Source organism: Nannospalax galili, unplaced genomic scaffold, assembly GCF_000622305.1.
Source record: "Nannospalax galili isolate Female #2095 unplaced genomic scaffold, S.galili_v1.0 scaffold983, whole genome shotgun sequence".
In the NCBI taxonomy this organism is placed as follows: Eukaryota; Metazoa; Chordata; class Mammalia; order Rodentia; family Spalacidae; genus Nannospalax; species Nannospalax galili.
The window spans coordinates 562,489-586,727 of NW_008350255.1; the positions used below are offsets into that span (position 1 = coordinate 562,489).

The following is a 24,239-nucleotide window of genomic DNA, read 5'->3' on the forward strand; positions in this document are numbered from 1 at the left end:
GTGCCTCCCAAGTGCCGGGATTAGAGGCGTGTGCCACCACACACAGCTATATTGGTTTTAACTTGAGACAAATTTCTGAGCGTGTCTGTGAGGAACTTTGCCCATTAGGTTAATTGAGGAGCAATGACTCATTCTGAATGTGGGCAGCACCAAACTAAAAAAAAGGAGAAAGCCAGCTGAGCAGTAGAGTTCATCTCTTTCCGCTTCCTGACTGCAGATGCAACATGACCAGGTAGGTGCTCAAGCTCCGGCTGCCCGGCCTTCACAATGTGATGGACTGTCCTATCAAACTTCTAGCCAAAACAAACTTTAAGCTGCTTTTGTCAGGTATTTTTCTGGAGCAATGAGACCCATAACTAATACACAAACTAATACAATTCTATGCAGCTCTGGAAGTTGTTAAACAAAAATTTCCATGAAAACAAAATCTTTTAAAAAATTATTTTATGAATTTTTTTGCCTGCAGGTATATGTAAGTGCACCATATGCACTCAGTGCCCACGGAGGCCAGAAGAGGGCACCGGATCCCTGGATCTGGAGTTACAGCTGGCAGTTACCATGTGAGTGCTGGGAACCAAACCTGGGTCCTCTGAAAGAGGCAGCCTGTGTTCTTAACCATTGAGCAATCTCTCCAACCCCTGAAAACTAATTTTAAATGAGCAGGACTCACTGGGCTTAATTTCTACCCTCTAAACAGAAAACATCTAACAAGAGCATTTTTATCTGTTTATTTAGTTATAACAAAAATACAACAATGCATACCAAATGGAAAAAGATATTAAAAATGATGATAAAATACTTAGTAACAGAAATGACCATATCTGAAGGAATTACCCTGGTGTCATTAAAATACACTTGCAACTTATAATTGGTTATTAGTGTAAGTTAAATTAGTAGTTAAGTTCTAGTTCATGCCTACAAGTTATCAAAACATTTTTAAAATGTTACATAAAAACTGACAATATCCAAAAATATTATATAAACACAAAACAGAACTTTCAGAAAAATACGTAAATGTACCGAGGTAAAATGCAAATCACACTTTGTCATGCCAAACATACTCACTTGTGTGTCCTCACATGCCCTCCTGAGGTGTCTGTATTTTGCATGTTCCAAGAGAGAATAATGTTATTATATATTGGTGCAAATTCTAGCCACAAGCATAACTACTTTAGATTTTACTATCCCTGCAATGAAACAGCAGGAGTCCAGTGTCACTAATGAAACAGGAAGACGGGAATGGCATTTGGCTCTGACTCTTCAAATCATGGTGGAAAACTCTTAGCAAAGCATTCTAAGCTTTTTTTTTTTTTTCTCACACCAACTGACCCAGAATATATTTTAAGAAATATTTATTTTCTGTGCATATTTGTTTTAAATTATAAATTCCTGAGCACTTTTTCTTCTTCTTCCTCATCACTGTCAGTGACATTGACTTGCTGAAGGCCAGAGGGAGCTGATGCTGGGGCTGTGAAGACGTTCTCCAGGGTTCCAATGTCCAGTGGGGACATGGGGTTCAAGTACTGCTCCCCACTGTGGCCGTGACTGTTGCAGTAAGGAGACCCATCCATGATCTCACAGCTCCGCGAGTCTTCCCTGTGTGTGTGCTCATCTGGGTAGTCTCTGAAAAGATAGTCTCTATTTAAAGCAGAAAATACAGCCTCATGCTGGTACCTGTCTTCATAATAACCAAGACATTCTGGCATTGAACTTGGAAAGTTTCCATAGCCAAAAGGAGGCCGACTATAAGGGCACGTGCTGTGGCAGAAAGATAAAAAAAAAAAAAAAAAAAAAAAAAAAAAAAAAGTCAGGTCTTGCCCACATATCACCCGGCACACAGACTGACTAACTGCATTTTCTTTAGGACATGGAAAGGTATTCATCTGCTGTCTCCCCACTGTCCATCCCATCCCAACCCAGAATTCATAGCAAAGGAAGCTTATGATAGAATAATCCCCAGCTTTTATTACCTCCTATTAGTCTCTGGCATCTTACCTTTGAAGACGTTAATAGAGAAGAAATGATTATCTAGGCCTCTTACACTATCTCACACCAAGTGAAATGAAATATAAGAATAATGTTATGTTATGCTAAAAAAATGGCACAGTGATAACTATGGTGCAGCACTTGATTTGAGAGCGGTGGGGATGTGCACAGATGGGTTGAAATGAAGAGCTCCTCAGACTGAAGCTCTGGAATAGAGGACCACCGCTTCATTTTTAAAAGATTTATTTTTATTAGTTTCAATTATGTGTATGTGAGTGTCTGTGTGTCTGTGTATATGAGTGCAGGTGCCCACAGAAGTTAAAGGCATTGGATGTCCTGGAGCTGGAGTGTGTGAGCTGTTCAACACAAATTGTAGGAATCAAACACAGGTCCTCTGCAAAAGTATGTTCTCTAACCGCTAAGCCACAACTTTAGTTTTAAAATGGCACAATAACAAAGTAAATTTAGAACTCTGCCATAAAGATCTAGAGCTAATATTATACTATGGTTTTAAAGAGCTTTTGCCAATTTTTTTACAAGAAAAGAATGTGAAGAGAAGACCTTTGCAGTTCTGCAAACTGATTTTTTTAAAAGGTAAAGCTAATATTTTTGTAACTCAAAACCATTTGCCAATTTTAAGTATTATTTTCCTCTTCTGAGAACCGGAATTACACACGAGTTGGGCTCACGGGCTCCACCTAGTGACAGATAACACAATGATCACACTAGCCAAACCCACAGCATGCTAGGTGCTTCCCGCTTCTGCAAGGAAAGGAAGGAGGAAAGGAAAAGAAGAAAAGGAGAGAGAAGGGAGGGGAGGGGAGGGGAGGAGAGGAGAGGAAAGGGCAGGGAAGAGAGGCAATTTTCTTTCCTTTCAAAAGCACGATTGATGTACTAGACTACTATCTCAAAGTCTCTGAGGTGATCCCACCCACAAATCTTGAAGTTCTAGATAACTTGCTAATGTTAAATAACAGAAATATGAAGCAAAGTTTGCAAACTTTTTCAGGTTTGCATTCTCTTTTTAGTTTTTATTTTATGTGTATGAATGTACTGCCTAAATGTATGTAAGTGCACCCCTGTTGTGCAATGCCCACAGAGATCAGCAGAGGATGTTGAATCCCTTGGGACTAGAGTTACAGTTGTTAGCCACCATGTGAGTGCTGGGAACCAAACCCAGGTCCTCTGCAAGAGCAGCCAGTACTCTTAATCACTGACACATCTCTCCAGTCCCTGCATTCTTAAAAAATGTTTTTGATTTATTTATATTTATTTATTTTTTACAAAAACTTTATTGAGAATTTCATACATGCATATAAGGTGTTTTGATCAAATCCATGCCCACTCCCTCCCCTCCAACATTCCCCCCTCTGAAGAGGTAATCCTAAAATCTTTTAAGGATTAGGTACAAGCTCCCAAACACTTTTGACATTTTTGACCTTTGGAACAGAGTATGTTGCTAACAGGCCCAAGGATGTTTTGACTTTTAGCCAAGAAACTGGCTACATTTCTTTGGGGTCTTTTTACCCTAAGTGCCTAGCCAATTCCTACCTCCTATTCTTATCACACCATCCTCTGAAGGGGTTACCTTCAGAGTATGAAGATTTCTTCTCTCTCTCTCTCTCTCTCTCTCTCTCTCTCTCCTCTTGAAGTTTGTTAACCAGCATCACAAATGACTATACTGTGTGGGAAAGACAAGTCAGTGCTATGTTCACAGAACAACAACAACAACAAAAGTAATTAGGACAAAGGTGATCCAAGAAAGTTACCTGGATGACAATGAGCAAGTATAAAAGCATAGCATTTCACCAGGAAAAGCAACAACTACAATGATTAGAATAGTAATATTAGCCAACATAGAATAAAAATGTATCATGCTTTCCAAGTACTGGCTAAGGGTTTCATATAGTGCAAATGGACCTTACAGACATTTACAGCATGGTTTATCCAACAGGAACAGAAAACATATTCTCATCAGCACACAGAGCATTCTTTGACTAATATAGTAGCCAGCCCTGAATCAAGTCTTAATAAAAAATAAAAAATTGAAATAATATGTATCATCTCAGACCATGGTAGAATAAAAATACAAATCAACAACAAGGAGAATGAAAAGTATTAAGAAAAATTGTCACTGAATAACGTAAATCAAATGGATAATTGAAGAAAATTTCTAAATTCTTAGTGAGAAATGGAAATAACCTATTAAAAATCTGTGGAGCCAGGCACAGTAGTGCATGCCTTTAATCCTAGAACTTGCCAGGCTAGGGTAGGCAAACCTCTCTGAAATTGAGGCCAGCCTGGTCTACATAGTGAATTCCAGGCCAGTTGGGGCTACAGGGAGACCCTGTCTAAAAAGAAAATCTATGGAATATGAAAAAAGCAACAATGAGAGAAATGTGTACAGCAGCATCTACGTACATCAAAAAATAAATAAAACATCAAATAAACACGCAACAGGGAATCTTAAGGACTTAGAAAATAAGAACCTGAACAAAAGTTAGTATTCGGAAATAAAAGAAATAAAAAAATCAACACTAAAGAAAAAGATCAGAGCTAGGAGTGGTGGCACATGCCTTTAATCCCAGCACTCGGGAGGCAGGGGCAGGCGAATCTCTGTGAGTTCGAGGCCAGCCTGGTCTACATAGTGAGTTCCAGAGCAGCTGCTGGAGCTACAGGGAGATCCTGTCTCAAAAAAAGCAAAAAAAAAAAAAAAAAAAAAAAAAAAAAAAAAAAAAACCAGGAAGGAAGGAAGGAGGGTAGGTCAATGACTACCACAACTCAAACTCAAATAATAAAATCAGAGACGAAAAAGATGTCACAAGATATTACAGAAATACAGGGATACGGAATCACCATGGCAAATTACATTCTAAAGTAACTAGAAAACCTAGAAGAAATATTCATGAACACATACCATCTACCAAAATCTAGTCAAGAATAAATAGAACCTGTGCATGGTACAAATGTCTGTTATCCCAGCACACAGAAGGATGAAGCAGGAGAATGCAAATTTTGGCTAATTAGGGTTCTCTAATGAGTTCAAAGGTAGCCTGGGTTACACAGAGAGACCCAGCTCAAAAACCAAAATCAAGAGGAAGAAACGAGAGCTGGAGAGATGGCTCAGCAGTTAAGAGACTGACTGCTCTTGCAGAGGACCCAGGTTCGAATCCCAGCACCCACATGGCGGCTACGAACCATCCTTAACTCCAGTTCCAGGGGAATCCGAAGCCCTCTTCTGACCTCCATGGCACTGCATGACACGGGTGCACTCACATACATGCAGGCAATACACTCATACACAAAAAATAAATATTAAAATATTTTTTAAAAAGTTTTTTAAAAAAAGGAAGAATTGGAGACGACAGTAGCGAGAAGGAAGGGAAGGAGGGAAGAAAGGAAAGGGGAGGAAATCTAAACAAAAAGACCCATATTGGTAATGAGATTGAAGCCATAATTAAGTCTCTAATATAAAGTAAGTCCAGGACCTAGGATTGACTGCCAAATTTCACTGTGCATTTTAAGAACTAATTCTTTTTTTTTTTGGACAGGTTCTCTCTGTAGCCCTAGCTGGCCTGGAACTCACTATGTAGACCAGGCTGGCTTTGAACTCACAGAGATCCACCTGCCTCTGCCTCCCAAGTGCTGGGATTAAAGGCGTGTACCACCATACCCAGCCTAATTCCAATTCTTTATAAACCATTTCAGAAATTTGAAATGTTATAAATTCTGCCAAACTCTTTTATAGGGCCAGCATACCCTGATACCACAGCCAGAAAAACATAATAAGAAAACTATAAACCCATTGCCTGGATGAAAATAGACACAATAGATCTCAATAAAATACTAGTGAACTAAATTCAACAGTACATTAAAAATATCACACACCATGATCAAGTAGAATTCAAGGATGGTTCAACATATACAAATCAATAAGCGTGAGGCAATATACCAACAGAATTAATGACAGTAAGTATATGACTACTGCAATACAGAATATCCAGTAAGATTCAATATCTCTTCATGGTAAAAACTCCCACCAAACTATGTTTAGAAGATCATCCTCAAAATACTAAAGGATATCTGTGACAAATCTATAGCCAGCATGATATTAAACGAGGAAAGCCGCAGACATTTTCTCTAAGAATGGAAATGCAAGCAAAATAAAGGTGTTGGTTTTCACCACTCTTATTTAATACAGTACTGGCATGTCTCAGCAAAAAACAGTAAGAAAAGCAAAACTAGAATGTTCAGCTTGGAAACAAAGAAGTTAAATTATGCATGCTTGCAAATGGACATAACAGTACACATAGAAAAACCTAAACGTTCCATCAAAAAGCTGTTAGAACTGATACATAAATTCAGTAAAGCTTGATATACACACACAGAAAAAAAATCAACAAGTTAAAAATTATTATATTTGAGGAGGAAGCATAAAAGTTTACGTCGTGTTAATTAGTAGAGGTGATGAACATAACCATTAAAATCTATCTGATGACTTTATAGACATACACAGGTACCAAGGATCCAAGTGCAAATGATTATGACTAGTAATAATTAGATACATACAGATGAAAGACACATGCGCCAACATCTCAGTGTTAGTAGCAAAAACAATGAGTCTTTCTGTAAGAAACAGTATATTTTAGAATGAAATGGAGATCTTTTTTGAGGGTTAAAAAGTCATTCAATTTTATGTCTTACAGGGCTTATACTGAATTCAATGTTGTATAACTGTATTGATTCAACAGCAAACCTAGAAATTGTATAGTCCCTTTTGAAGGAGCTGTGTCTTTGCTCTGGAAACTGTTATTGGGCATGTTAAAGCTATAATGATATGCTTCTTCTAAAAAAATAAAAAATAATATTAAAAATATATATATAAATAAATTCATGGGGCTAGAGAGATGGCTCAGCAGTTAAGAGCACCTGACTGCTCTTGCAGAGGACCTGGGTTCAATTCCCAGCACCCACATGGCAGCTAACAACCATCTGTAACTCCAGTTCCAGGGAATTTGATGCCCTCTTCTGGTTTCTTCAGGCATTGTACACAGGTGCACTTACATACATGCAGGCAAAACACTCATACACATAAAAATATAAATTTACCATACAAAATAGTAAAATTATTATGCATCAATAATGGAACTACTGTAAAGGAAATACAGAGTTCAGTTCATTCACAAAAACCATGAAAAAAATATTTAGGAATAAATTTAACCAAGGAAATAAGGGAGCATTACAACGCAAATTATGAGACTGATGAGAGAAATACAACAGAAAACTCAGAGGTGAAGTCATGTACAGTCAACTGATTTCTTTTTATAAGAAACTAAAAACATACATACAATGGGAAAAAAAATTACCAGTCTCTTTAATAAACAGTGCTGGCAAAATTGGCTAGACACAGGCAGGAGAATGAAAATAGATATCACCTGATAATGGCCTACTGAACAACTAAAAATGGACCAAAGGCCTAAATGTGAAACTAGAAACTACAAAAAACCATAAGGAAGTAGGAGAAAGGCTTCACTGTACTGATGTGACACAGACTGGTTTTAAAGATGGGACCCCAAAAGCAACAAAAATGAAAAACAGCAAATGGGACTATGATCAACTAGAAGCGTCTGCTCCGAACAGGAGATGTAAGGATTGCAACCAACCTACACAATGGGACAATATTTGCAAATTATTCATCTAACAAGGGATTGATATCACAATATATATCCACTGAACACCAAAAAAGCAAATCAGCAGATTATTGTATGATCTGGTAACTCCCTTACTGGGTATAATATATTCAAAGATGAAGTCATTATACCAAAAAAATTACTTATATTCCCAGGTTTATTATAGCACAATCCACAAATATAGAACCAGTCCAGATTCCCGTCAGTGGATGAATAAAGGTGTGGTATCTTACACACTGGAATACTGCTCAGTCATAAAAGGAATGGAACACTGTCATTTGCAGCAATATGGTGGCAATCGTTAAGTGAAACAAGCCAGATAGAAAAAGACAAACACCATGATATCACTTGTTTGTGGAAAATAGTTAAGTTAGTCTTGAGGAAGAATGGAATGGAATAGTGAGCACTAGAGATGGTAAAAGGCAAGGATTTGGGGCTGGAAAAGGTTCAACAAGGGACACCAAACCACAGAGTAGAGGAAGGACTCCGCTTCTTCTTTTAGCACAGTGGGTGACTCTTGGTTAAAACAATCTCTGCTGCATTTCAAATGACTAGAGGAGAATGAAATTTCAAGCACACAAAATGATTAATATTTAAAGAGAAGGAAATGTTTTATTATCTTTGATTACATATTGTATAAATGTACAAATATTATGCCTCAGTAAAAAAGAATAGTGTTGCCAAGGCTCTTACCCAACAGACTCTGGTTTGCTTGGCCTAGGGCAAGACCTATACCCTGGTGCTTTTTAAGCTCTCCTAGTGCAACCAGTGTGTGGCCAGGAACTGATGTATGACTGGTTTAGCTAAACATTAATGGGAACACAATTGCTAACACCACCTTAACACCACTCACTAACATATAGAGAAAATCAGGTTTGATGTACTTCGGTATGTAATAGAGTACAAACTACCTATGAGACATCACTGCAATAAAATGAACCTGAATCTAATCAAATTTTAATATCTGTCACTTTATAGGAAAAAAAATAAGTGATAGAGAATCATGTTAAATAATACCCAGGGATGTAAAAAGCCACATCCAGGTTATGGATAAGTTTTTGTTTCTTAAAGAAGAAGACAATGTACTGTTTATAAAAGCTTAAGAAACCATCAAGTCCAATTTATATACAGCTTGGATTTTGATTTACACAAACCAGTCGTGAAAAGACAGGTTTGAGACAATAAAGGAAAAGCAACGAAAGACTAATTATTGGTTAATAATATGGCATCACTAATTTTTCAGGTATGATAATGGTAGGTGGTCATTTTTCCAAGTCCTTAACTAGTGTGTGTGTGTGTGTGTGTGTGTCTGTGTGTGTGTATTGTATCTTTATCCAAAGAACAGACTAGAGTGTTCTGATTTTAGAGTTTTTGTTGTTGTTCACATTGATTTAGCCTGTGGAGGAGGGTGGGCACACCCCTGACACCAGCAATGTGTAGAGGTCAGAAGACAACCTTTGGGGAATTGGTTCTTGTCTTCTACCATGTACGTCCCAGGTAAGGAACTCAGGCTGTCAGGCTTGGTGCTAAACATCTTTCTTTATGCACTGAGCAATCTTTCTGGCTTTTTTTTTTTTGGTAGTATTGCATAGACTTCACAAATACTTATTTCTACTCCCCACACTTGAAACTGGAAATGCTCCAAAACCTGAAACTTTTTAGCACCAATATGATGCTCAAAATTTTAGATCTTGAATCCCTTTGAATTTTCAGTTAGATGTGTTAACTGTACTAATCTATTTACACATGAAATATGATGTCTGTGATCTGCTTTAAAATGCATAAGGTTCCTTGTTCTCAAAGTAAGGGAAATGGAAGAACCAAGAATAGCAGTAAAAGTAAACTGGGGGTGGGGGGGGCTGCGGAGATGGCTCAGTGGTTAAGAACACTGGCTGTTCTTGCAGAAGACCCGGATTTGAATCCCAGCACCCACATGGCAGCTAACAACTGTCCATAACTCCAATCCCAGGGGATCCGACAGCCTCTTCCGTCCTCTGTGGGCACTGCACAACACGGGTGCACTTACCTACATGCAGGCAATACACACATACACATAAAAATAATAAAACAGTTTTTTTTTTAAAAAAAGTAAACTGGGGAAGCTGGATGCTAGGCACGTGGGGTACATTATGCTGCAATGCTCCCTGTTTTACACATGACATTTTCTGTAACAAAGTGGTAAATAAAAAATTGCTCATGAAAGATTAAAAGAAAGGTTCCCCTCTATGATGGGGGAGTTAAGTTATTTCTTTCATATCCTCCTAAGGACTCAGCCTTTGTGCTAGTGTGCTGGTCATCATCGTTCCCCAGTGGCTACCATAGCTGTCAGCACATGCCATTTTCAGCCCCAGCAAAAGCTGCACTGAGGGCATCAGGAACCCTATTCTTTGAGAATGCCCAGGAGCTGGGGAAATGCAGGTGCAGGATGAAAACATTCCTTTCCCTTCATTAAGCTCAACTGCTCTGGCATACAGAGCTTGAGTTTACTGTGCTGTCTTCTCATTACAAAATAAAGCATACATGAGTTACGGAAGTAAAGCCATTGGCTTGGAAAAGAGCTCAGGGAAGGAAGTCAACAACCTTTTAAAACATGGTGAGTTACCGCTCATAGCCCAATGATATGCACCATGCGGAGTGTTAAGTGTTTCTTCAAATAGGAAGAGCATGAAATGCAGTACACGTTCTTCAGAGATTTGTGTTTTGATGCCTTCTATAACTATGCTTATAATTAGACATGTACAAAACTAAGCATGACAAAGTACTTGACATGGAATGGAAGTGGTGTACCACTTCTCAAATGTATCCGTGTACCAATCCTGGATCCAGTGTCCTATGTAACCTTCTATAGCAAATGTGACTAGGACGATGTGAATAGTCAGGATCCTGAAATGGAAGATTTTCTCAGATTCTTCAGGTAGGCCACTCTAATGAAAAGCATCTCTGTGACAGGACAGCAAGAGTGTCAGAATCAGATGTGACAATGGAAGAAGTCAAGAGTGGACAGGGCCTGAGTCAAGGCAGGCAAGGTGGCATCTGGAGGCTCCACTACAACCTTTAGAAAGAATGCAACCCTGCCCATTTCTATTTAAAACCCACTAGTGGGCTGAAGAGTGTCCTCTTAATATTCATGTCTACCGGGAACTTTAAAATACAATGATTAGGAAATGGGATGTTTGCAGATATTCACTGCATTAAGATAACATCACACTGGACTGGAGTAGGAGTTGACTTCAATGACTTATAAAAAGACAAGGTGTTTGAATGCATGACATTCTAAAAGACAAGGAGGATGCTGGGGCAAGGGTCCCATGGGTAAAGCACTTGCCACATAAGCATGAGGAAACAATCTCCATGACCCACGTAAAGATGGGTCTGCCAGCACCAGTCAATAATTCCAATTCTCCTATGCTGAGATGGGAGGTAGAAACAGGAAAACCCAGAAGCTCATGGGCCATCTGGCCTGGGAAGCAGCAGTAAACAACAAAAGAGGCTTTGTTTCAACAAGGCAGAAGATGAGGACCAATGCACAAGGTTGTTCTCTGACCTCCACATGTGCCCACACTCACACATATGAACATATGTGCACACACACATACACATATCATATATACACACAAAAAAGTTTAAAATAGGTACAACACACACACATACACACACACACACACACACACACACACACACACACACACACACACGAAGGGTAATGCAGCCATAAGTCAAGGGCAGCTAAGGATTGTCAGGAAGCTAGAAGGAATGAAAGATTCTTTCCCAGAATTTTCAAAGGGCGCATAACCCTGTTGATATCTGAATTTCAGGCTTCTAGACTCCAGAACCCCAAGACAATAATTACTGCTGTTGCTTTAAGCTACCAAGGTTCTGGTAAGTTCTTTTGTCAGCTCTGGATAACTAATATATCCCAGAAGCATATTTCAGTTTCTGACCTCCATAACTGTGAAACAATAATTTATACTGTCTAAGTCAGAAAGTTTACTATTAATCGTTATAATAGGAATAGAAAACTAGTTTAACTCAAGTTTAGCTTTCTATCAATCCTACAATAAACTATATATAATCTGAACTGATTATATTATCTGCAAGTTCCATTCTTTAGACTCCTAACAGAACTCCACCTACTACTTACATCTGTCTGTATAGATGTTTTCCTTAACGACAAGTTTTTCGCATGTATGTGATCTCAACTCTGGCACATGCCTAGGAGAGGAGTCACTACTCACTGTACATTTAATATTCTGAGGAGCTGCCAGTTTTCAAAAGTGCCTGCCCCACTTGTCATTTCTGCCAGCAATAGATGTGGGTTCAGTTTCTCCAACATCCTCGTCTCAAAGGTTATTTCAGAAAATTCTACCCAGTTGATGTGTAGTTGTCAAACATTGTGCTGCTGCTGTGCTTTTCCTCAAGAACTACTGGGTATCCTTCCATGTGCCGACTGGCCAGATACTACCTTCTTTGGAAAAAACGTACTTGGACTTTTGTTCACTCATAAACCAAGCTTCCTTTTTACTGAGTTGAGAGATGTCTTTGTATGTCTTGGATAAAGGTCACTTATCATACATGACCTGCAAATAATTTCTCCTATCGCTTGCATTTTTTTACTTTCTTGACAGTTAAAAACCATTTTAATTATAATGAAGTCTAGTTCGTCTTGTTGCATTTGAGATACACTTTTTTATTTGGTATGAGCTAAGAGTGTAACTTCATTCTTTCGTACGTGGCTGTTCAACTGTTCCTGCACAACTGTTAGCCAGTTTGCTCCTTCCCTGATTACAGAGTTTTGGCATCCCTGCTAAAAATAAAGTGAGCACAAGGGCTGGAGGGATGGCTCAGTGGTTAAGAGCACTGGCTGTTCTTGCAGAGGACCCAGATTTGGTTCCCAGCACCCACATGGTGGCTAACAACTATTCTTAACTACAGTTCTAGGGGATCCAATGCCTTCTTCAGACTTCCATAGGCATTGCACCACACAGGTGCCCTTAAACAAACATACAGGCAAAACGCTTGCACATAAAAAATTTTTTTTAATTATTTATTTTTTTTTATTTTATGTGTATGCATGTATTGCCTACATGTAGGTAAATGCATCTGGGTCGTGCAATGCCCACGGAGGTCAGAAGAGGCTGTCAGATCCCCTGGGACTGGAGTTACGGACAGTTGTTAGCTGCCACGTGGGTGCTGGGATTCAAACCCGGGTCTTCTGCAAGAACAACTACTGTTCTTAACCGCTGAGCCATCTCTCCAACCCCGCACATAAAATTTTTAAAGATTAAAATAAAAATATTAAGCAACCACAGATTTTTTATAACTCTGAATTCTACTCCATTATCTGCTATGTCTGTCTCCACGCCAGCATCACACTTTTTCACAGAAGTTTTCTTTTTTAAAGTAGACTTTTATCTTTTAGACAAATTTAGAAATTTTACTCTTATAACAAAACTAAGCACTAGCACAGAAGATTCTCATATAATCCCTCCTTTCCCGGATGCACAGGACCACTCTAGCACATCCACAACAGAGTAGTACATTTGTTAAAATCCATGAACCTACATGGATATGTCATTACCACCTATGGCACATTACATCCACTCTGGATGGTATAAATTCTGTAGGTGCTAGCAAAGGTATTAATGACACCTATTCACCATAATAGTGTCTTATCCAACAGCTGTTTCACTGCTCTAAAAATTCTCTGAGCTCAGCAGGTTCATCCACCCCTCCTCCTCTGATCTCAGCCCATGTAGCAGGCTAAAGAGTGTCCCCCTAAAATTCATGTCCACCTGAAACTTCAGAATTCAACTCTGGAAGCAGGCTCTTTATAGACGTAATAATAAGATGAGGTTATTCTAATGACTGGTGTCCTGATTAGATAAACAAAAAACAAAAACAAAAACAAAACATGGAGACATATATAATGCACAGAAGAGGAGATGGGTAACTGTTTTGCTGTCTTGTTGATTTATCTTTTCCAGAGTTTATATATGAGAACAATATAGTAGGCACTATTTTCAGCCTGGCTTTTCACTTAGTAATATGAACTTAAGTGTCTCCATTTTTTCTCATTACTTCATTTCTTCCTAGTGTTAAATAAGATTCCAGTGGTTGAATATACCAGTTTATCTACTCACCTGCTTAAGTCTTTTTTTAAAAAAGTATTTATTTTTACTTTATGTGTATGAGTGTATTGCCTGAATGCATGTAAGTGCACCCATGTCATGCAATGCCTGTGGAGGTAAGAAGGCATTGGATTCCCTGGAACTGGGACAGTTGTTAGCCACCATGTGGGCTGGAATCAAACCTGGGTCCTCTGCAAGAACAGTCAGTAGTGCTCTTAACCACTGAGCCATCTCTCCAAGCCCTGAAGTATTTCTTGATTGCTTCCAACTTTTGGTAATCATGAATAGAGTCTCTATAAACATCTGTATGCAGATTTTTATGTGGACATAACATTCAATTCATTTGGATAAATACTAAACAATACAAGTACTGGATCACGTTTAGTTTTATAAGAATCTGCCAATCTATCTTCAAAATATCTGTGACATTCTGCATTCCCATCAGCATGAATGCGAGTTCCTACTGCCCCACATCCTTTCTAGCATTTGGTAGCATAGGTGGTTTAAATTTTGTCCTTGTGGTGGTGGCATCTTGTTTTTTTCTTTTCTTTTCAAGCAAGCTCATTCATTATTATTTTTTTAAATATTTATTATTTTTATTTTATGTGCATGAATGTATTGCCTGTATGTGTGTTAATACGTCTGTGTCATGCAATGTCCACAGAGGTCAGAAGAGAGTGTGAATCCCCTAAAACTGGAGTTACAAACAGCTGTTAGCAGCTATGTGGGTGCTGGGAATGGAACCCAGGTCCTCTGCAAGAGTGCCAGTGCTCTTAACCACTGAGCCATCTTCTCCAGCCCCATTATTTATTATTATTATACGTGTGTGCAGTGTGTGAGTGTTGGTACCTGTGTGTCACGGTGTGCATGTGAAGGTCAGAAGACAGCTTTCAGGAGTCTGTTCTCTCCTACCACAGGTTCCAGAGCTTGAACAACAACTTTCACTCACTGAGCCATTTTGCCAGCCCAGCCTGTATCTCAGTGTTTTCATGTGTAACTCCCTAAAAGCATATGATGCTGACCATCATTTACTTGCCATTGTGAGATACCTATTTATGACATTCACACATTTTTTCTTGGGTTGTTTTCTTTGTTGAATTTTGAGAGTTCTTTGTAAGCACTACATTTCATAGAGCTTCTGCAACTTTCAGTCTGTGGTTTATCAATCTCTTTATATCACACTGGATTTTTAGGAGTGTATGATGTGTTCACACAGCATATGCACTTGTGTATGCATGTGTATAAGTATTCATGAGTGTGAGTTTGGATGTACTCATGTCATGGCACACATGTGGAGGGTCAAAGGACAACCTCAGGGGTTAGTCCTCTCGTTCTACCTTGAGTCAGGGTCCCTTGTTCACTGTTGTGTATGCCAGGCCAGTTGGCCTGTGTGCTTCCAGGGATTCCTGTCTCCTCCCATCTAGTCTTAAGTGCACCAGGACTACAGGTTCATGCTACAGTGCCTGGCACTTCATTCACTGCACTGTCTCCTCAGCCCCGTGTCACACTGTTTCCGTATTGCTGCTCATAGCAAGTTTTGAGATCAGAACTTGTGAGCCCTTCAAAACTTTCATTTATTTTTAAAATTATTTTAGTTATTTTAGGTCTGTTGCAATTCCATATTAAATTTTAGGATCAACTTCTCCATTTCTGCCTTTAACTCCCCTCAAAAAGCCACTGGGATTTTGAGAAGGCTCACAATGATGGTGTAAGCTGCTTTGGACAGTATTATCATCTTAATAATGCTAAATCTTCCAATGACAAACACAAATGTCCTCCCATTTATTTACATCTTCTCTAATTTCAGCAATACTTTCCAGTTTACAAATTTTGAGTCTCCTTGACAAAATGTGGGCGGTTTTTTTGCTAGTGTAAGTGCAAATGATATTGTTCTTAATTTCCAGGCTATTTATCACTAGTGTGTAGAAATACAACTGTATTTTGTAAATTGATATAATATATTGAACCTACTGAATACATATATAGTACATATTTCTTTTTTAATATTTTTTAATTTATCATTTTTATTTTATGTGTATGAGTGTATTGCCTGCACGTATGTGAATGCACCTGCATCATGCAATGCCGTGGAGGTCAGAAGAGAGCATCAGATTCCCCTGGAACTGGAGTTAAAGACAGTTTGTAGCTGCCATGTGGGTGTTGGGAATCGAATCTGGGTCCACTGAAAGAGCAGTCAGTGTTCTTAACACTGAGCCATCTCTCCAGCCAAATATATATATATTTCTTAAATTTTATTTTTTATTATGTTTTTAGTGTGTCTGTGGGGGATGATCATGCCATGGCTCATGTGTGGAAGTCAGAAGACAACTTGAAGAATCAGTTCTTGCCTTCTACTATGTGGGTCCTGGGATCAAACTCTGGTTCTCAGGCTTGGCAGTAAGTAAGTGCCTTTTCCTACTGAGCCTCCAGCTGGCCCCTACTTTGTGATTTAAAAAACATTTTCCAGTATAAGATGACATTGAGTGAGAATAGAGATACTTTTAATGTTTTTTTTTTTCATTTTGGAATCCTTTCATTTTTTTTCCTTCTGTCTTAGTTGATCTTGCTTGAACTTTCCTATACAATGTGGAACAGAAGTAGTAAAAATGGACATTCTTGTGTTTTGTTCCTGATCTTAGGGGAAAGGTTCCATCTTTCATTACTGTGTATAATGTTATCTGAAGTTTTTTGATATCTTTACAATTCGGAGAAAGTTCTCTTTTATTCCTAGTCTTAAAAATAACTTTTGGAAATCAGGAATTAATTTTTTGTTGGGAGCTATTAATCCATTATGTACATAAGCTGTGGCAGGCTTGTTTACTGAGTTTGTATTTTGCACACCAGTACCTAATCTGCCAAATTAGGAGGAATGTGTTTATATGGTGGAGCTCACAGAACAAGTATTTGGCTGCTCCTTGACCCTCAGATACAGGTGGGAAAAACAGCTGTTGAAACTAATTGAGTTCTTCTGTATAAAAAGGCAAAGCTGAAATAAACCGGGGCTGCAGTATTCACTGTCAGTCCTCCCAAGTATCTTTTCTGTCTCTTGTTTTTTTTTTCAATCCTCACTCCCCCTTTCAGGTCCTGCCCGTCTTGGCCGGCTGGCACCGGCAAGTGCTGCCTGGAACAGGGACCTGAAAAGTAGGGGAAAAAGTGAAGGACACCGCTGGAGAAGTTAAGTGAGTACACTCCGTAAGATTGGGGAGCAGTTAGTATTTATCTTGGGAGAAGATGGGGCAAGGAAACAGTCGCTCAGTTTTTGTAAGATATATACTCTGGGCCCTAGGAGCAAAGGCTGAGACTAAAGAGGAGAATCCGATAAGCCATGGCTGGGTTAAAAGTGAAACCAAACCTTCCGCTCCACCAGAGCCAGCTCCATTAGCCTTGCCACCCTTTTATGAGGACCCCGTGTGGGGTTAGAAGAAGGATCTCTTGACCCTGAGGATGAGTCTGCCCTAGGAGAGGAGACGGTTGAGTATGATCAGGAGAAGTGTCCACCTCTAATTGCTTTGCCTGATCACTGGGAAATTAAGCAATTAAGGGCAGAGTTAGACACTGTGAAGAAGGAAATGTTTAAGAACAAAGAGAAAAGAATTAGGACCACCCCAACAACACCCTCTATTATAGCAGGATTAGATACTCCTCCTCAGAGGCCAACGAAGGTTGTTGCGCCTCCCATGATTGCCATGGTTCAGGAGCCCCTATCAGGAGTTTGGTATCCCCTCAAAACTATGCAGTCCCTGCTACAGCAGGCTGTTGGAGCTGCGGTAGAGCGAGGAGAGTCAGGGCATGGATTTCAAGTCTTCCCAGTTTCTGAACAAGTCGATCAGCAGGGCCACAGGGTGTGGTCTTATGCACCCGTGCCATTTAAGCAGCTTAAGGAACTAAAGACTGCTTGTGCTCAGTATGGTCCTACTGCCCCTTTTACCCAGGCTGTGTCGGTATTTACTGATGGTTCTTCTAATGGACACACAGCTTATGTGATTTATGGGCAAAGTTATTCTTTTCAAACTTCCCCTGCTTCAGCACAGGTAGTGGAACTTTGCACTGTAGCTGCAGTGTTCCAGCTTCTGGCCTCAACACCCTTCAATCTCTATACAGATAGTCATTATGTAGCTTGAGCTCTACAGGAAATTGAAACAGTACCTTTTATTGAAAAAAGGAATGTTCAAATTTGTTTGCTGTTAAGACAAGTGCAAAATAGTATTAAATCTAGAAAATGTCCTTGCTATATAGGACATCTCAGAGCGCATAGTGGTCTTCCTGGGCCATTAGCTTTGGGGAATGCCTTGACGGATAAAGCCACTCAGCTTATAGGATTGACTCAAGTAGAGCAAGCTACAAATTCTCATGCCATTCATCACCAAAATAGCCAAAGTTTGAGAAAACAATTTCATATTACTAAGGAAGCTGCAAGACAAATTGTGCGACAATGCTCATCTTGTCCTCAAACACAAATTGTTCCTCATTATGGGGTTAATCCTAGAGGGCTGAAGCCTAACCAGTTGTGGCAAATGGACATTACTCATGTTGCCAATTTTGTCAGGCAAAGGTGTGTACATGTTACAATAGGTACATTTTCTGGCTTTATTATGGCTACTGCACAAACAGGGGAAGCCACAAAAAAATGTTATAACTTCGTTGCTTGATTTGCTTTTCCATAGCTGGGATCCCTAACGTTATAAAAACAGATAATGGCTCTGGCTATACCAGTCAGGGGTTCCAACATTTCTGTTTGCAATTGGGCATTGAGCACAGAACTGGGATACCGTATAATCCACAAGGACAAGGTATAGTGGAAAGAGCTCATGGTGCTTTAAAAACACAATTACAAAAAATAAAAAATGGGGAGTTATATCCCCAGACACCAAGTAATCTTTTACATCATACTCTTTTCATTTTAAACTTTTTGAATTTGGATAAAAATGACCACTCTGTGACAGATAGAATGTGGCACCCTCAGTCACAGGATACCTATGCCCAAGTCAGGTGGAAGGATCCTTTAACTGGACAATGTAATGGCCCCAACCCTGTATTGATATAGGGAAGAGGGCATGTTTGTGTTTTTCCACAGGATGCGGATGGAGCCAGGTGGCTGCCAGAAAGGCTGGTGAGGTTCGCCAGACAAGTGCCAAAGAAAAAGAAGTAGAAAAGAATGATGAGGCAACAAACGTGGCTGATGATGATGTTCCTGCAAGTGATCTTGGTTGAGTTATACTGGACTTATGTTCCTGATCCACAATATTGCACCCTGCGATATGGGAGGAAAAAGAGATAGTAGTGACTGTGAATGACTCTTGGTTAATTGCTCAGCCTGCTTTAAAACTCCTGATGATGCAAGTGGTGATGAATTTTTATTTTGGATTGGGAAACAGGTTGCCTATTTGTTTTGCTAAAAATGATAAGTCCGGGTGTGTACAAGTAGATGACTGTTTGCTTGTGGGACAAGGTGGATATTGTACCAATGTCAAAGTATTATTGCGAAGAGATAATAGAGAAAAAAAAAAATTCTCCGCAAGCATTTCCACCCTGTCAGCAGCGGCAGATATTCTAAAAAGGTTGAGAGCCACCTTACCATCATGGTCCTATGGTTTAGTGGGACTTGGCATGCTTTTCCTCTTGTCTTTGTTTTCATCTGGTGGCAGTAAAGTTATTTATGAAATCCTGTGGCAAGTCAAGGCAGCTGTGCATGATATGAGATTGCGCTTCCTCCCCTAACAGAGGCCGGTAGTCAAAGATGGGGAGAAAGTCAGCCTAAGACAGGGCGTAGCTAATGGAAGCTAGGTGCCGATGACGGGTAAGGCTTTGCTCTAGCAGAAGACAACCTAAGACAGGCATGGTCCTTCTGTCCTAGATATAGCATAATCCGGGGTTATAAAAAATAAAGGGGGAGATGTTGGGAGCTATTAATCTATTATGTACATAAGCTGTGGCAGGCTTGTTTACTGAGTTTGTGTTTTGCACACCAGTACCTAATCTGCCAAATCAGGAGGAATGTGTTTATATGGTGGAGCTCACAAAACAAGTATTTGACCGCTCCTTGACCCTCAGATACAGGTGGGAAAAACAGCTGTTGAAACTAATTGAGTTCTTCTGTATAAAAAGGCTGAGCTGAAATAAACCTCCCCTGCAGTCTCTACTGACAGCCCTCCCAAGTATCTTTTCTGTCTCTTGTTTTTTCTTTCAATCCTCACTCCCCCTTTCAGGTACTGTCCATCTTGGCCGGCTGGCACCAGCAATTTTTCACCCTAAAAGGATGTTGGATTTTGTTAAAGGCTTTTTTTCCTTCATCAGCAGATATTATCAGGTGGCTTTACTGCTAATCAGTTTTCAGACGCTGAACCATGCATTCAGTTGTGGGATAAACCACACTTCATCCCGGCTCACAATCCCTTACTATTCTGCTGGATTTAGTTTGGTAGCATTTTATTAAGTATACTTTTGCATCTATATTCATAAAAGATATGTAATTTTATTTTCTTGGGATGACTCACTCTGGCTTTGGTAACAGAGAAATACTAGCATTTGAAGTGCTCCCTTCTCTTCTATTTTTTGAAAGAGTTTGAGAAGGACTAATGTTTATTCCTCTTCCAGAATTTGGTAGAATTCACCAACAACTTCATCTCATCCTGGATTTTTCTTTGTTGGGAGGTTTTACCATGTTGATTCAAACTCCTAAGGGTCTGTTCAGATTTTTCTGTCTTTTTGCAATGGTTAATGTCAATTGTCACTTTTTTAAAAGACAGGGTCTCACTATGTAGGCCTAGATGGGCCTGAAACTTGCTATGTAGACTGGACAGACCTCAAACTCAGAAACTGCCCTGCTTCTGCCTCCTGAGTGCTGGGACTAAAAGTGTGCACCGCCACACTGGGCCCTTAACTGTCAACTGGACAGTGCCTCCGTGGCATTGCATGATGTGGGTGCATCCACATATGTGCAGAATTATCTGGGAGATGGACTCTGGGAAAGCCTGTGGATGATTATCTTGATGACATGAATTGAGGTAATCAGACCCACCCACTACAGGTGGCTCCATTCTCTAGGTGGGATCCTGGACTGTACACAGGGACCTGAGCCACTGTACAGATTGAACTGAGCCACAGCAGTCTTTTACTGCTCTCTGCTTCCTCATTGTGGATACAATGTAACCAGCTATATCAAACTCCTGCTGCTTTGACTTCCCTGCCATGATGGACTGTATCTTTGAACTGTGAGCTGGAATAAACCCTTTTTCCCTTAAATTGTTTTTGTCAGATATTTTATCACAAAAAAAGAAAAAAAAACTAAGATGAAAACTGGTACCAAGAAGTAGGGTTATTGCTATGATAAGAGCATGGAGCTCTTAGGCCTTTGGAACTGTTTTGTGACTGAGATGTGGTAGAGTTTGGAACTTCTGGATATAGAAGCCATTGCTTGATGGAAGCAAAGCTTAATGAGCTCCTCTGGTCAGGGATGAGAAGACAGGAATGCTTAAAGAGACATACAGCAGAAGCCCAGCTCATGAAACCTCAGAAGGAAACAAGCACTCTATCAGGAACTGGGATGGGGCCATTTGAGTATCATTCTGGCCAAGAATTAGGCTTCATTCTGTCCATTTTCTTGGAATCTCATGGAAGCTGAATTTAAAGATGTAATAATTTAAGACAGGCATGGTGGTGCACACCTTTAATCCCAGAACTTGGGAGGCAGAGGCAGGAGGATCTCTGTTAAAGGCTAGCCTGGTCTACACAGTGACTTCCAGGTCAGCTGGGGCTACAGGGAGACCATCTCAAAAGGACCAAAAAAAAAAAAAAAATCGAATAATTTGTTTGGCGGATGAAATTTCAAAACAGAAGAGCATTCAAGCTGGTACTGAGACAGTGGCTGTATCTCTAAAGATCAGCACTGCTGAAGAGAAATGTCGAGTGCAGCACTAGGACAATACAAAGATAGATGTCCTGAGAGCAAACCCACCTATCAGAGGCTCCATCTCATCAGATGATCCACACTTATTAAGGGAAGAATATCTAAACTGAGGGGGCTTCCTACTCCTCAAAAGCAACTGCCTTGGAGCGTGTTTTCCCAGGGTCAGCACACAGAAGCTGATGCAGCTATGGTCCAAGGGGGCCAGGCTGCACCCTGAGCTGGCAGTATTTGGCAGTATCATACACATAAAAGATGCAAGATTAAGGGGGTCATAGAATCTTCTTGCTTCATGGTTTCAGAGAAAAGCTGAGGCAAGGAAATGTGTGGTAGAGTTGGGAGTCCTCACAAAGAGACCCTGAGAGGCCACCTGCATGAAAATGTGAAGATGAAGCCTAAGTTGCAATGGAGACCCCTGGATGTGGGAGATACCAGGGTAATGGTCATATGCCAAGATTTGTGGTAACTAGGTGGAGCTGGCCAAAGAGAGGGGTAATGTGTGCTACAAGTAGCAGAGCTGGAGGGGTGGGGCAACCCCCCCTTTGAAACCCAGCTAACTACACTGAGCCCCAGATGCTAGACATGAGGCTGTAGGATTTGGTGTTTGCCTTGCTGGGTTTTGGTTTTGCTTTGGTCTTGTAATTCCTTACTATGCTGATTCTTCCTGTAGACTTAGTATAGACTGAATTGTTTTCCATGTATTCTACCAATCCGTGTCTTTTAATCAAAGAATTTAATTATTTATATTTACAATTTATCCTTCATTTTTCAAGACAGTTTTGTTAGTAATAGAGTTCTTAATTAAGATTTGAGTCTCAATGGCCCCTGGGCAGACCTCTGCCCTTTGGTAGGATACAGCTGAGACCCTAGCAGAAAGCCTGAGAGGGTCTGTTCTGACCTCCATCAGGGTAGGGGCTGAGATCTCAGCAAACTGCCAGAGAGTGCTTGTTCTGGCCTCCCTCTGGAAGAAGGCCTGAGAACTCAGGGGACCACCTGAGAGCACCTGGACTCCTGCTTCCACATGGTGGTGAGCTACCCCAAATCATGCCATACCCAATCCCCTAACTGGGAATACATGAGGCCCCTTCCATGGCCCCCTCTGCCCTTTGGCAGGATAAGACTGAGACCTTAGCAGACAGCCTGAAAGGGCCTGTTCCAACCTCCATCGGTGTAGGGGCTGAGATCTCAGCAGACCAGAGGAAAGAGCCTCCCTCTGGCATAAGGGCTGAAAACTCAGCAGACTTCCTGAGAGTCCCCCAAACGCCCACCCCCCTTAGGGAACTTACCAAATTTTGCTCTGAGTGCCCACTAGTAGTAGCCAAACCTTAGAAGGAAGCCTGGGTGTACCAGACTGGAATCTGACTTGGGCTTCTGTGGGAGCTCCTGAGTAGCTGATCTGAAGCCATCAGTTCCCTCCAAAATAAAACCCAAGGGAACTGAAACTTGGACCAACCAGCTTTACATAGCCAATAAGAAAACAACCAAGGCACACCAATAATACAAACAGAAGCAAACTTCAACTTAACTTTCATAGAAGAATCACAGAAAAACAAAAGAAAATTATATGCCAAAATCATAACAAAGGAATAATAAAATGGAAAGCCAAAACACTATGTTCCCACCAAACCACCAGTCCTGTAGAAGAGTTCTATAAGGAGAACCCCCTAGAGAAAACGCAGGACACTGAATTTAAAAGAACAATCATAAACATGATCAAGGAATTCAGTGAATTTAAAGAACACACAAACAAATCAAAGAACTAAAAAAAGATAGGGATAAACTTCTGAATGAATTCACAAAAGAGAAACACTGAAGAAAACTCAGGCAGAAAGGAAGAAGGAAGTGCAAAACTGAATAAGCCAACTTGAAACAACAGGGGAAAGCCTCACTGCTACAATGAATGACATGGAAAACAGAACATCAACACTGGAGGATGAAGTTGAAGAACTGGACCACTCCAGCAAAGATAATGGAAAATAAATTTGGGGGGGGGCCTTTTTGAGACAGGGTCTCCTTGTAGCCCCAGCTGTCCTGGATTCACTATGGAGACCAGGCTGGCCTTGAACTCACAGAGATCTGCCTGCCTCTGCCTCCCAAGTGCTGGGATTAAAGGTGTGCACCACAGGTGTGCACCACCATGCATGGCTACAATGAAAAATTTAAAACACCACAGGAATGGAATATGCAAGAGATGTGGGACAACATGAAAAGACCAAATCTACGTATCATAAGCATAGAGAAAGGAGAAGAATTTAATGGTATTGAACAGATCTTAAAAAGGACTGTAGAAGAGAATTTCCCAAAATGAAGGAAAGATATCCCCATATAAATACAAGAAGCACATAGAACACCAAATAGACAGGACCAGAAAAGAAACTCCCCACAGCATATCATAGTAAAAACACTAAATGTACAGAACAAAAAGAAATACTGAAAGCAGTAAAAGAAAAACAAGTCACATACAAAGGAAAGCCCATCAGAATTACAGCTGACTTATCAATGAAAACTCTGAAAGCCAGAAGATCCTGGACG

The 24,239-nt window shown here is 40.1% G+C and overlaps 1 protein-coding gene across 2 annotated transcripts in view; it reads right to left on the reverse strand.

Annotated features, from left to right (window-relative positions):
- Positions 1–1,335: 1,335 nt before the first annotated feature.
- Positions 1,336–24,239, reverse strand: part of Sox30 (SRY-box transcription factor 30) — a 56,741-nt gene continuing 33,837 nt past the window's right edge. Inside the window, exon 5 of one of the 2 annotated variants that reach the window (XM_008847389.1) lies at positions 1,336–1,758. In XM_008847389.1, the coding sequence (XP_008845611.1) occupies positions 1,380–1,758 (379 nt within the window). In that variant the 3' untranslated portion in view covers positions 1,336–1,379. The remainder of the gene's footprint in view (positions 1,759–24,239) is intronic. The other variant, XM_008847390.1, reaches the window with a different exon arrangement.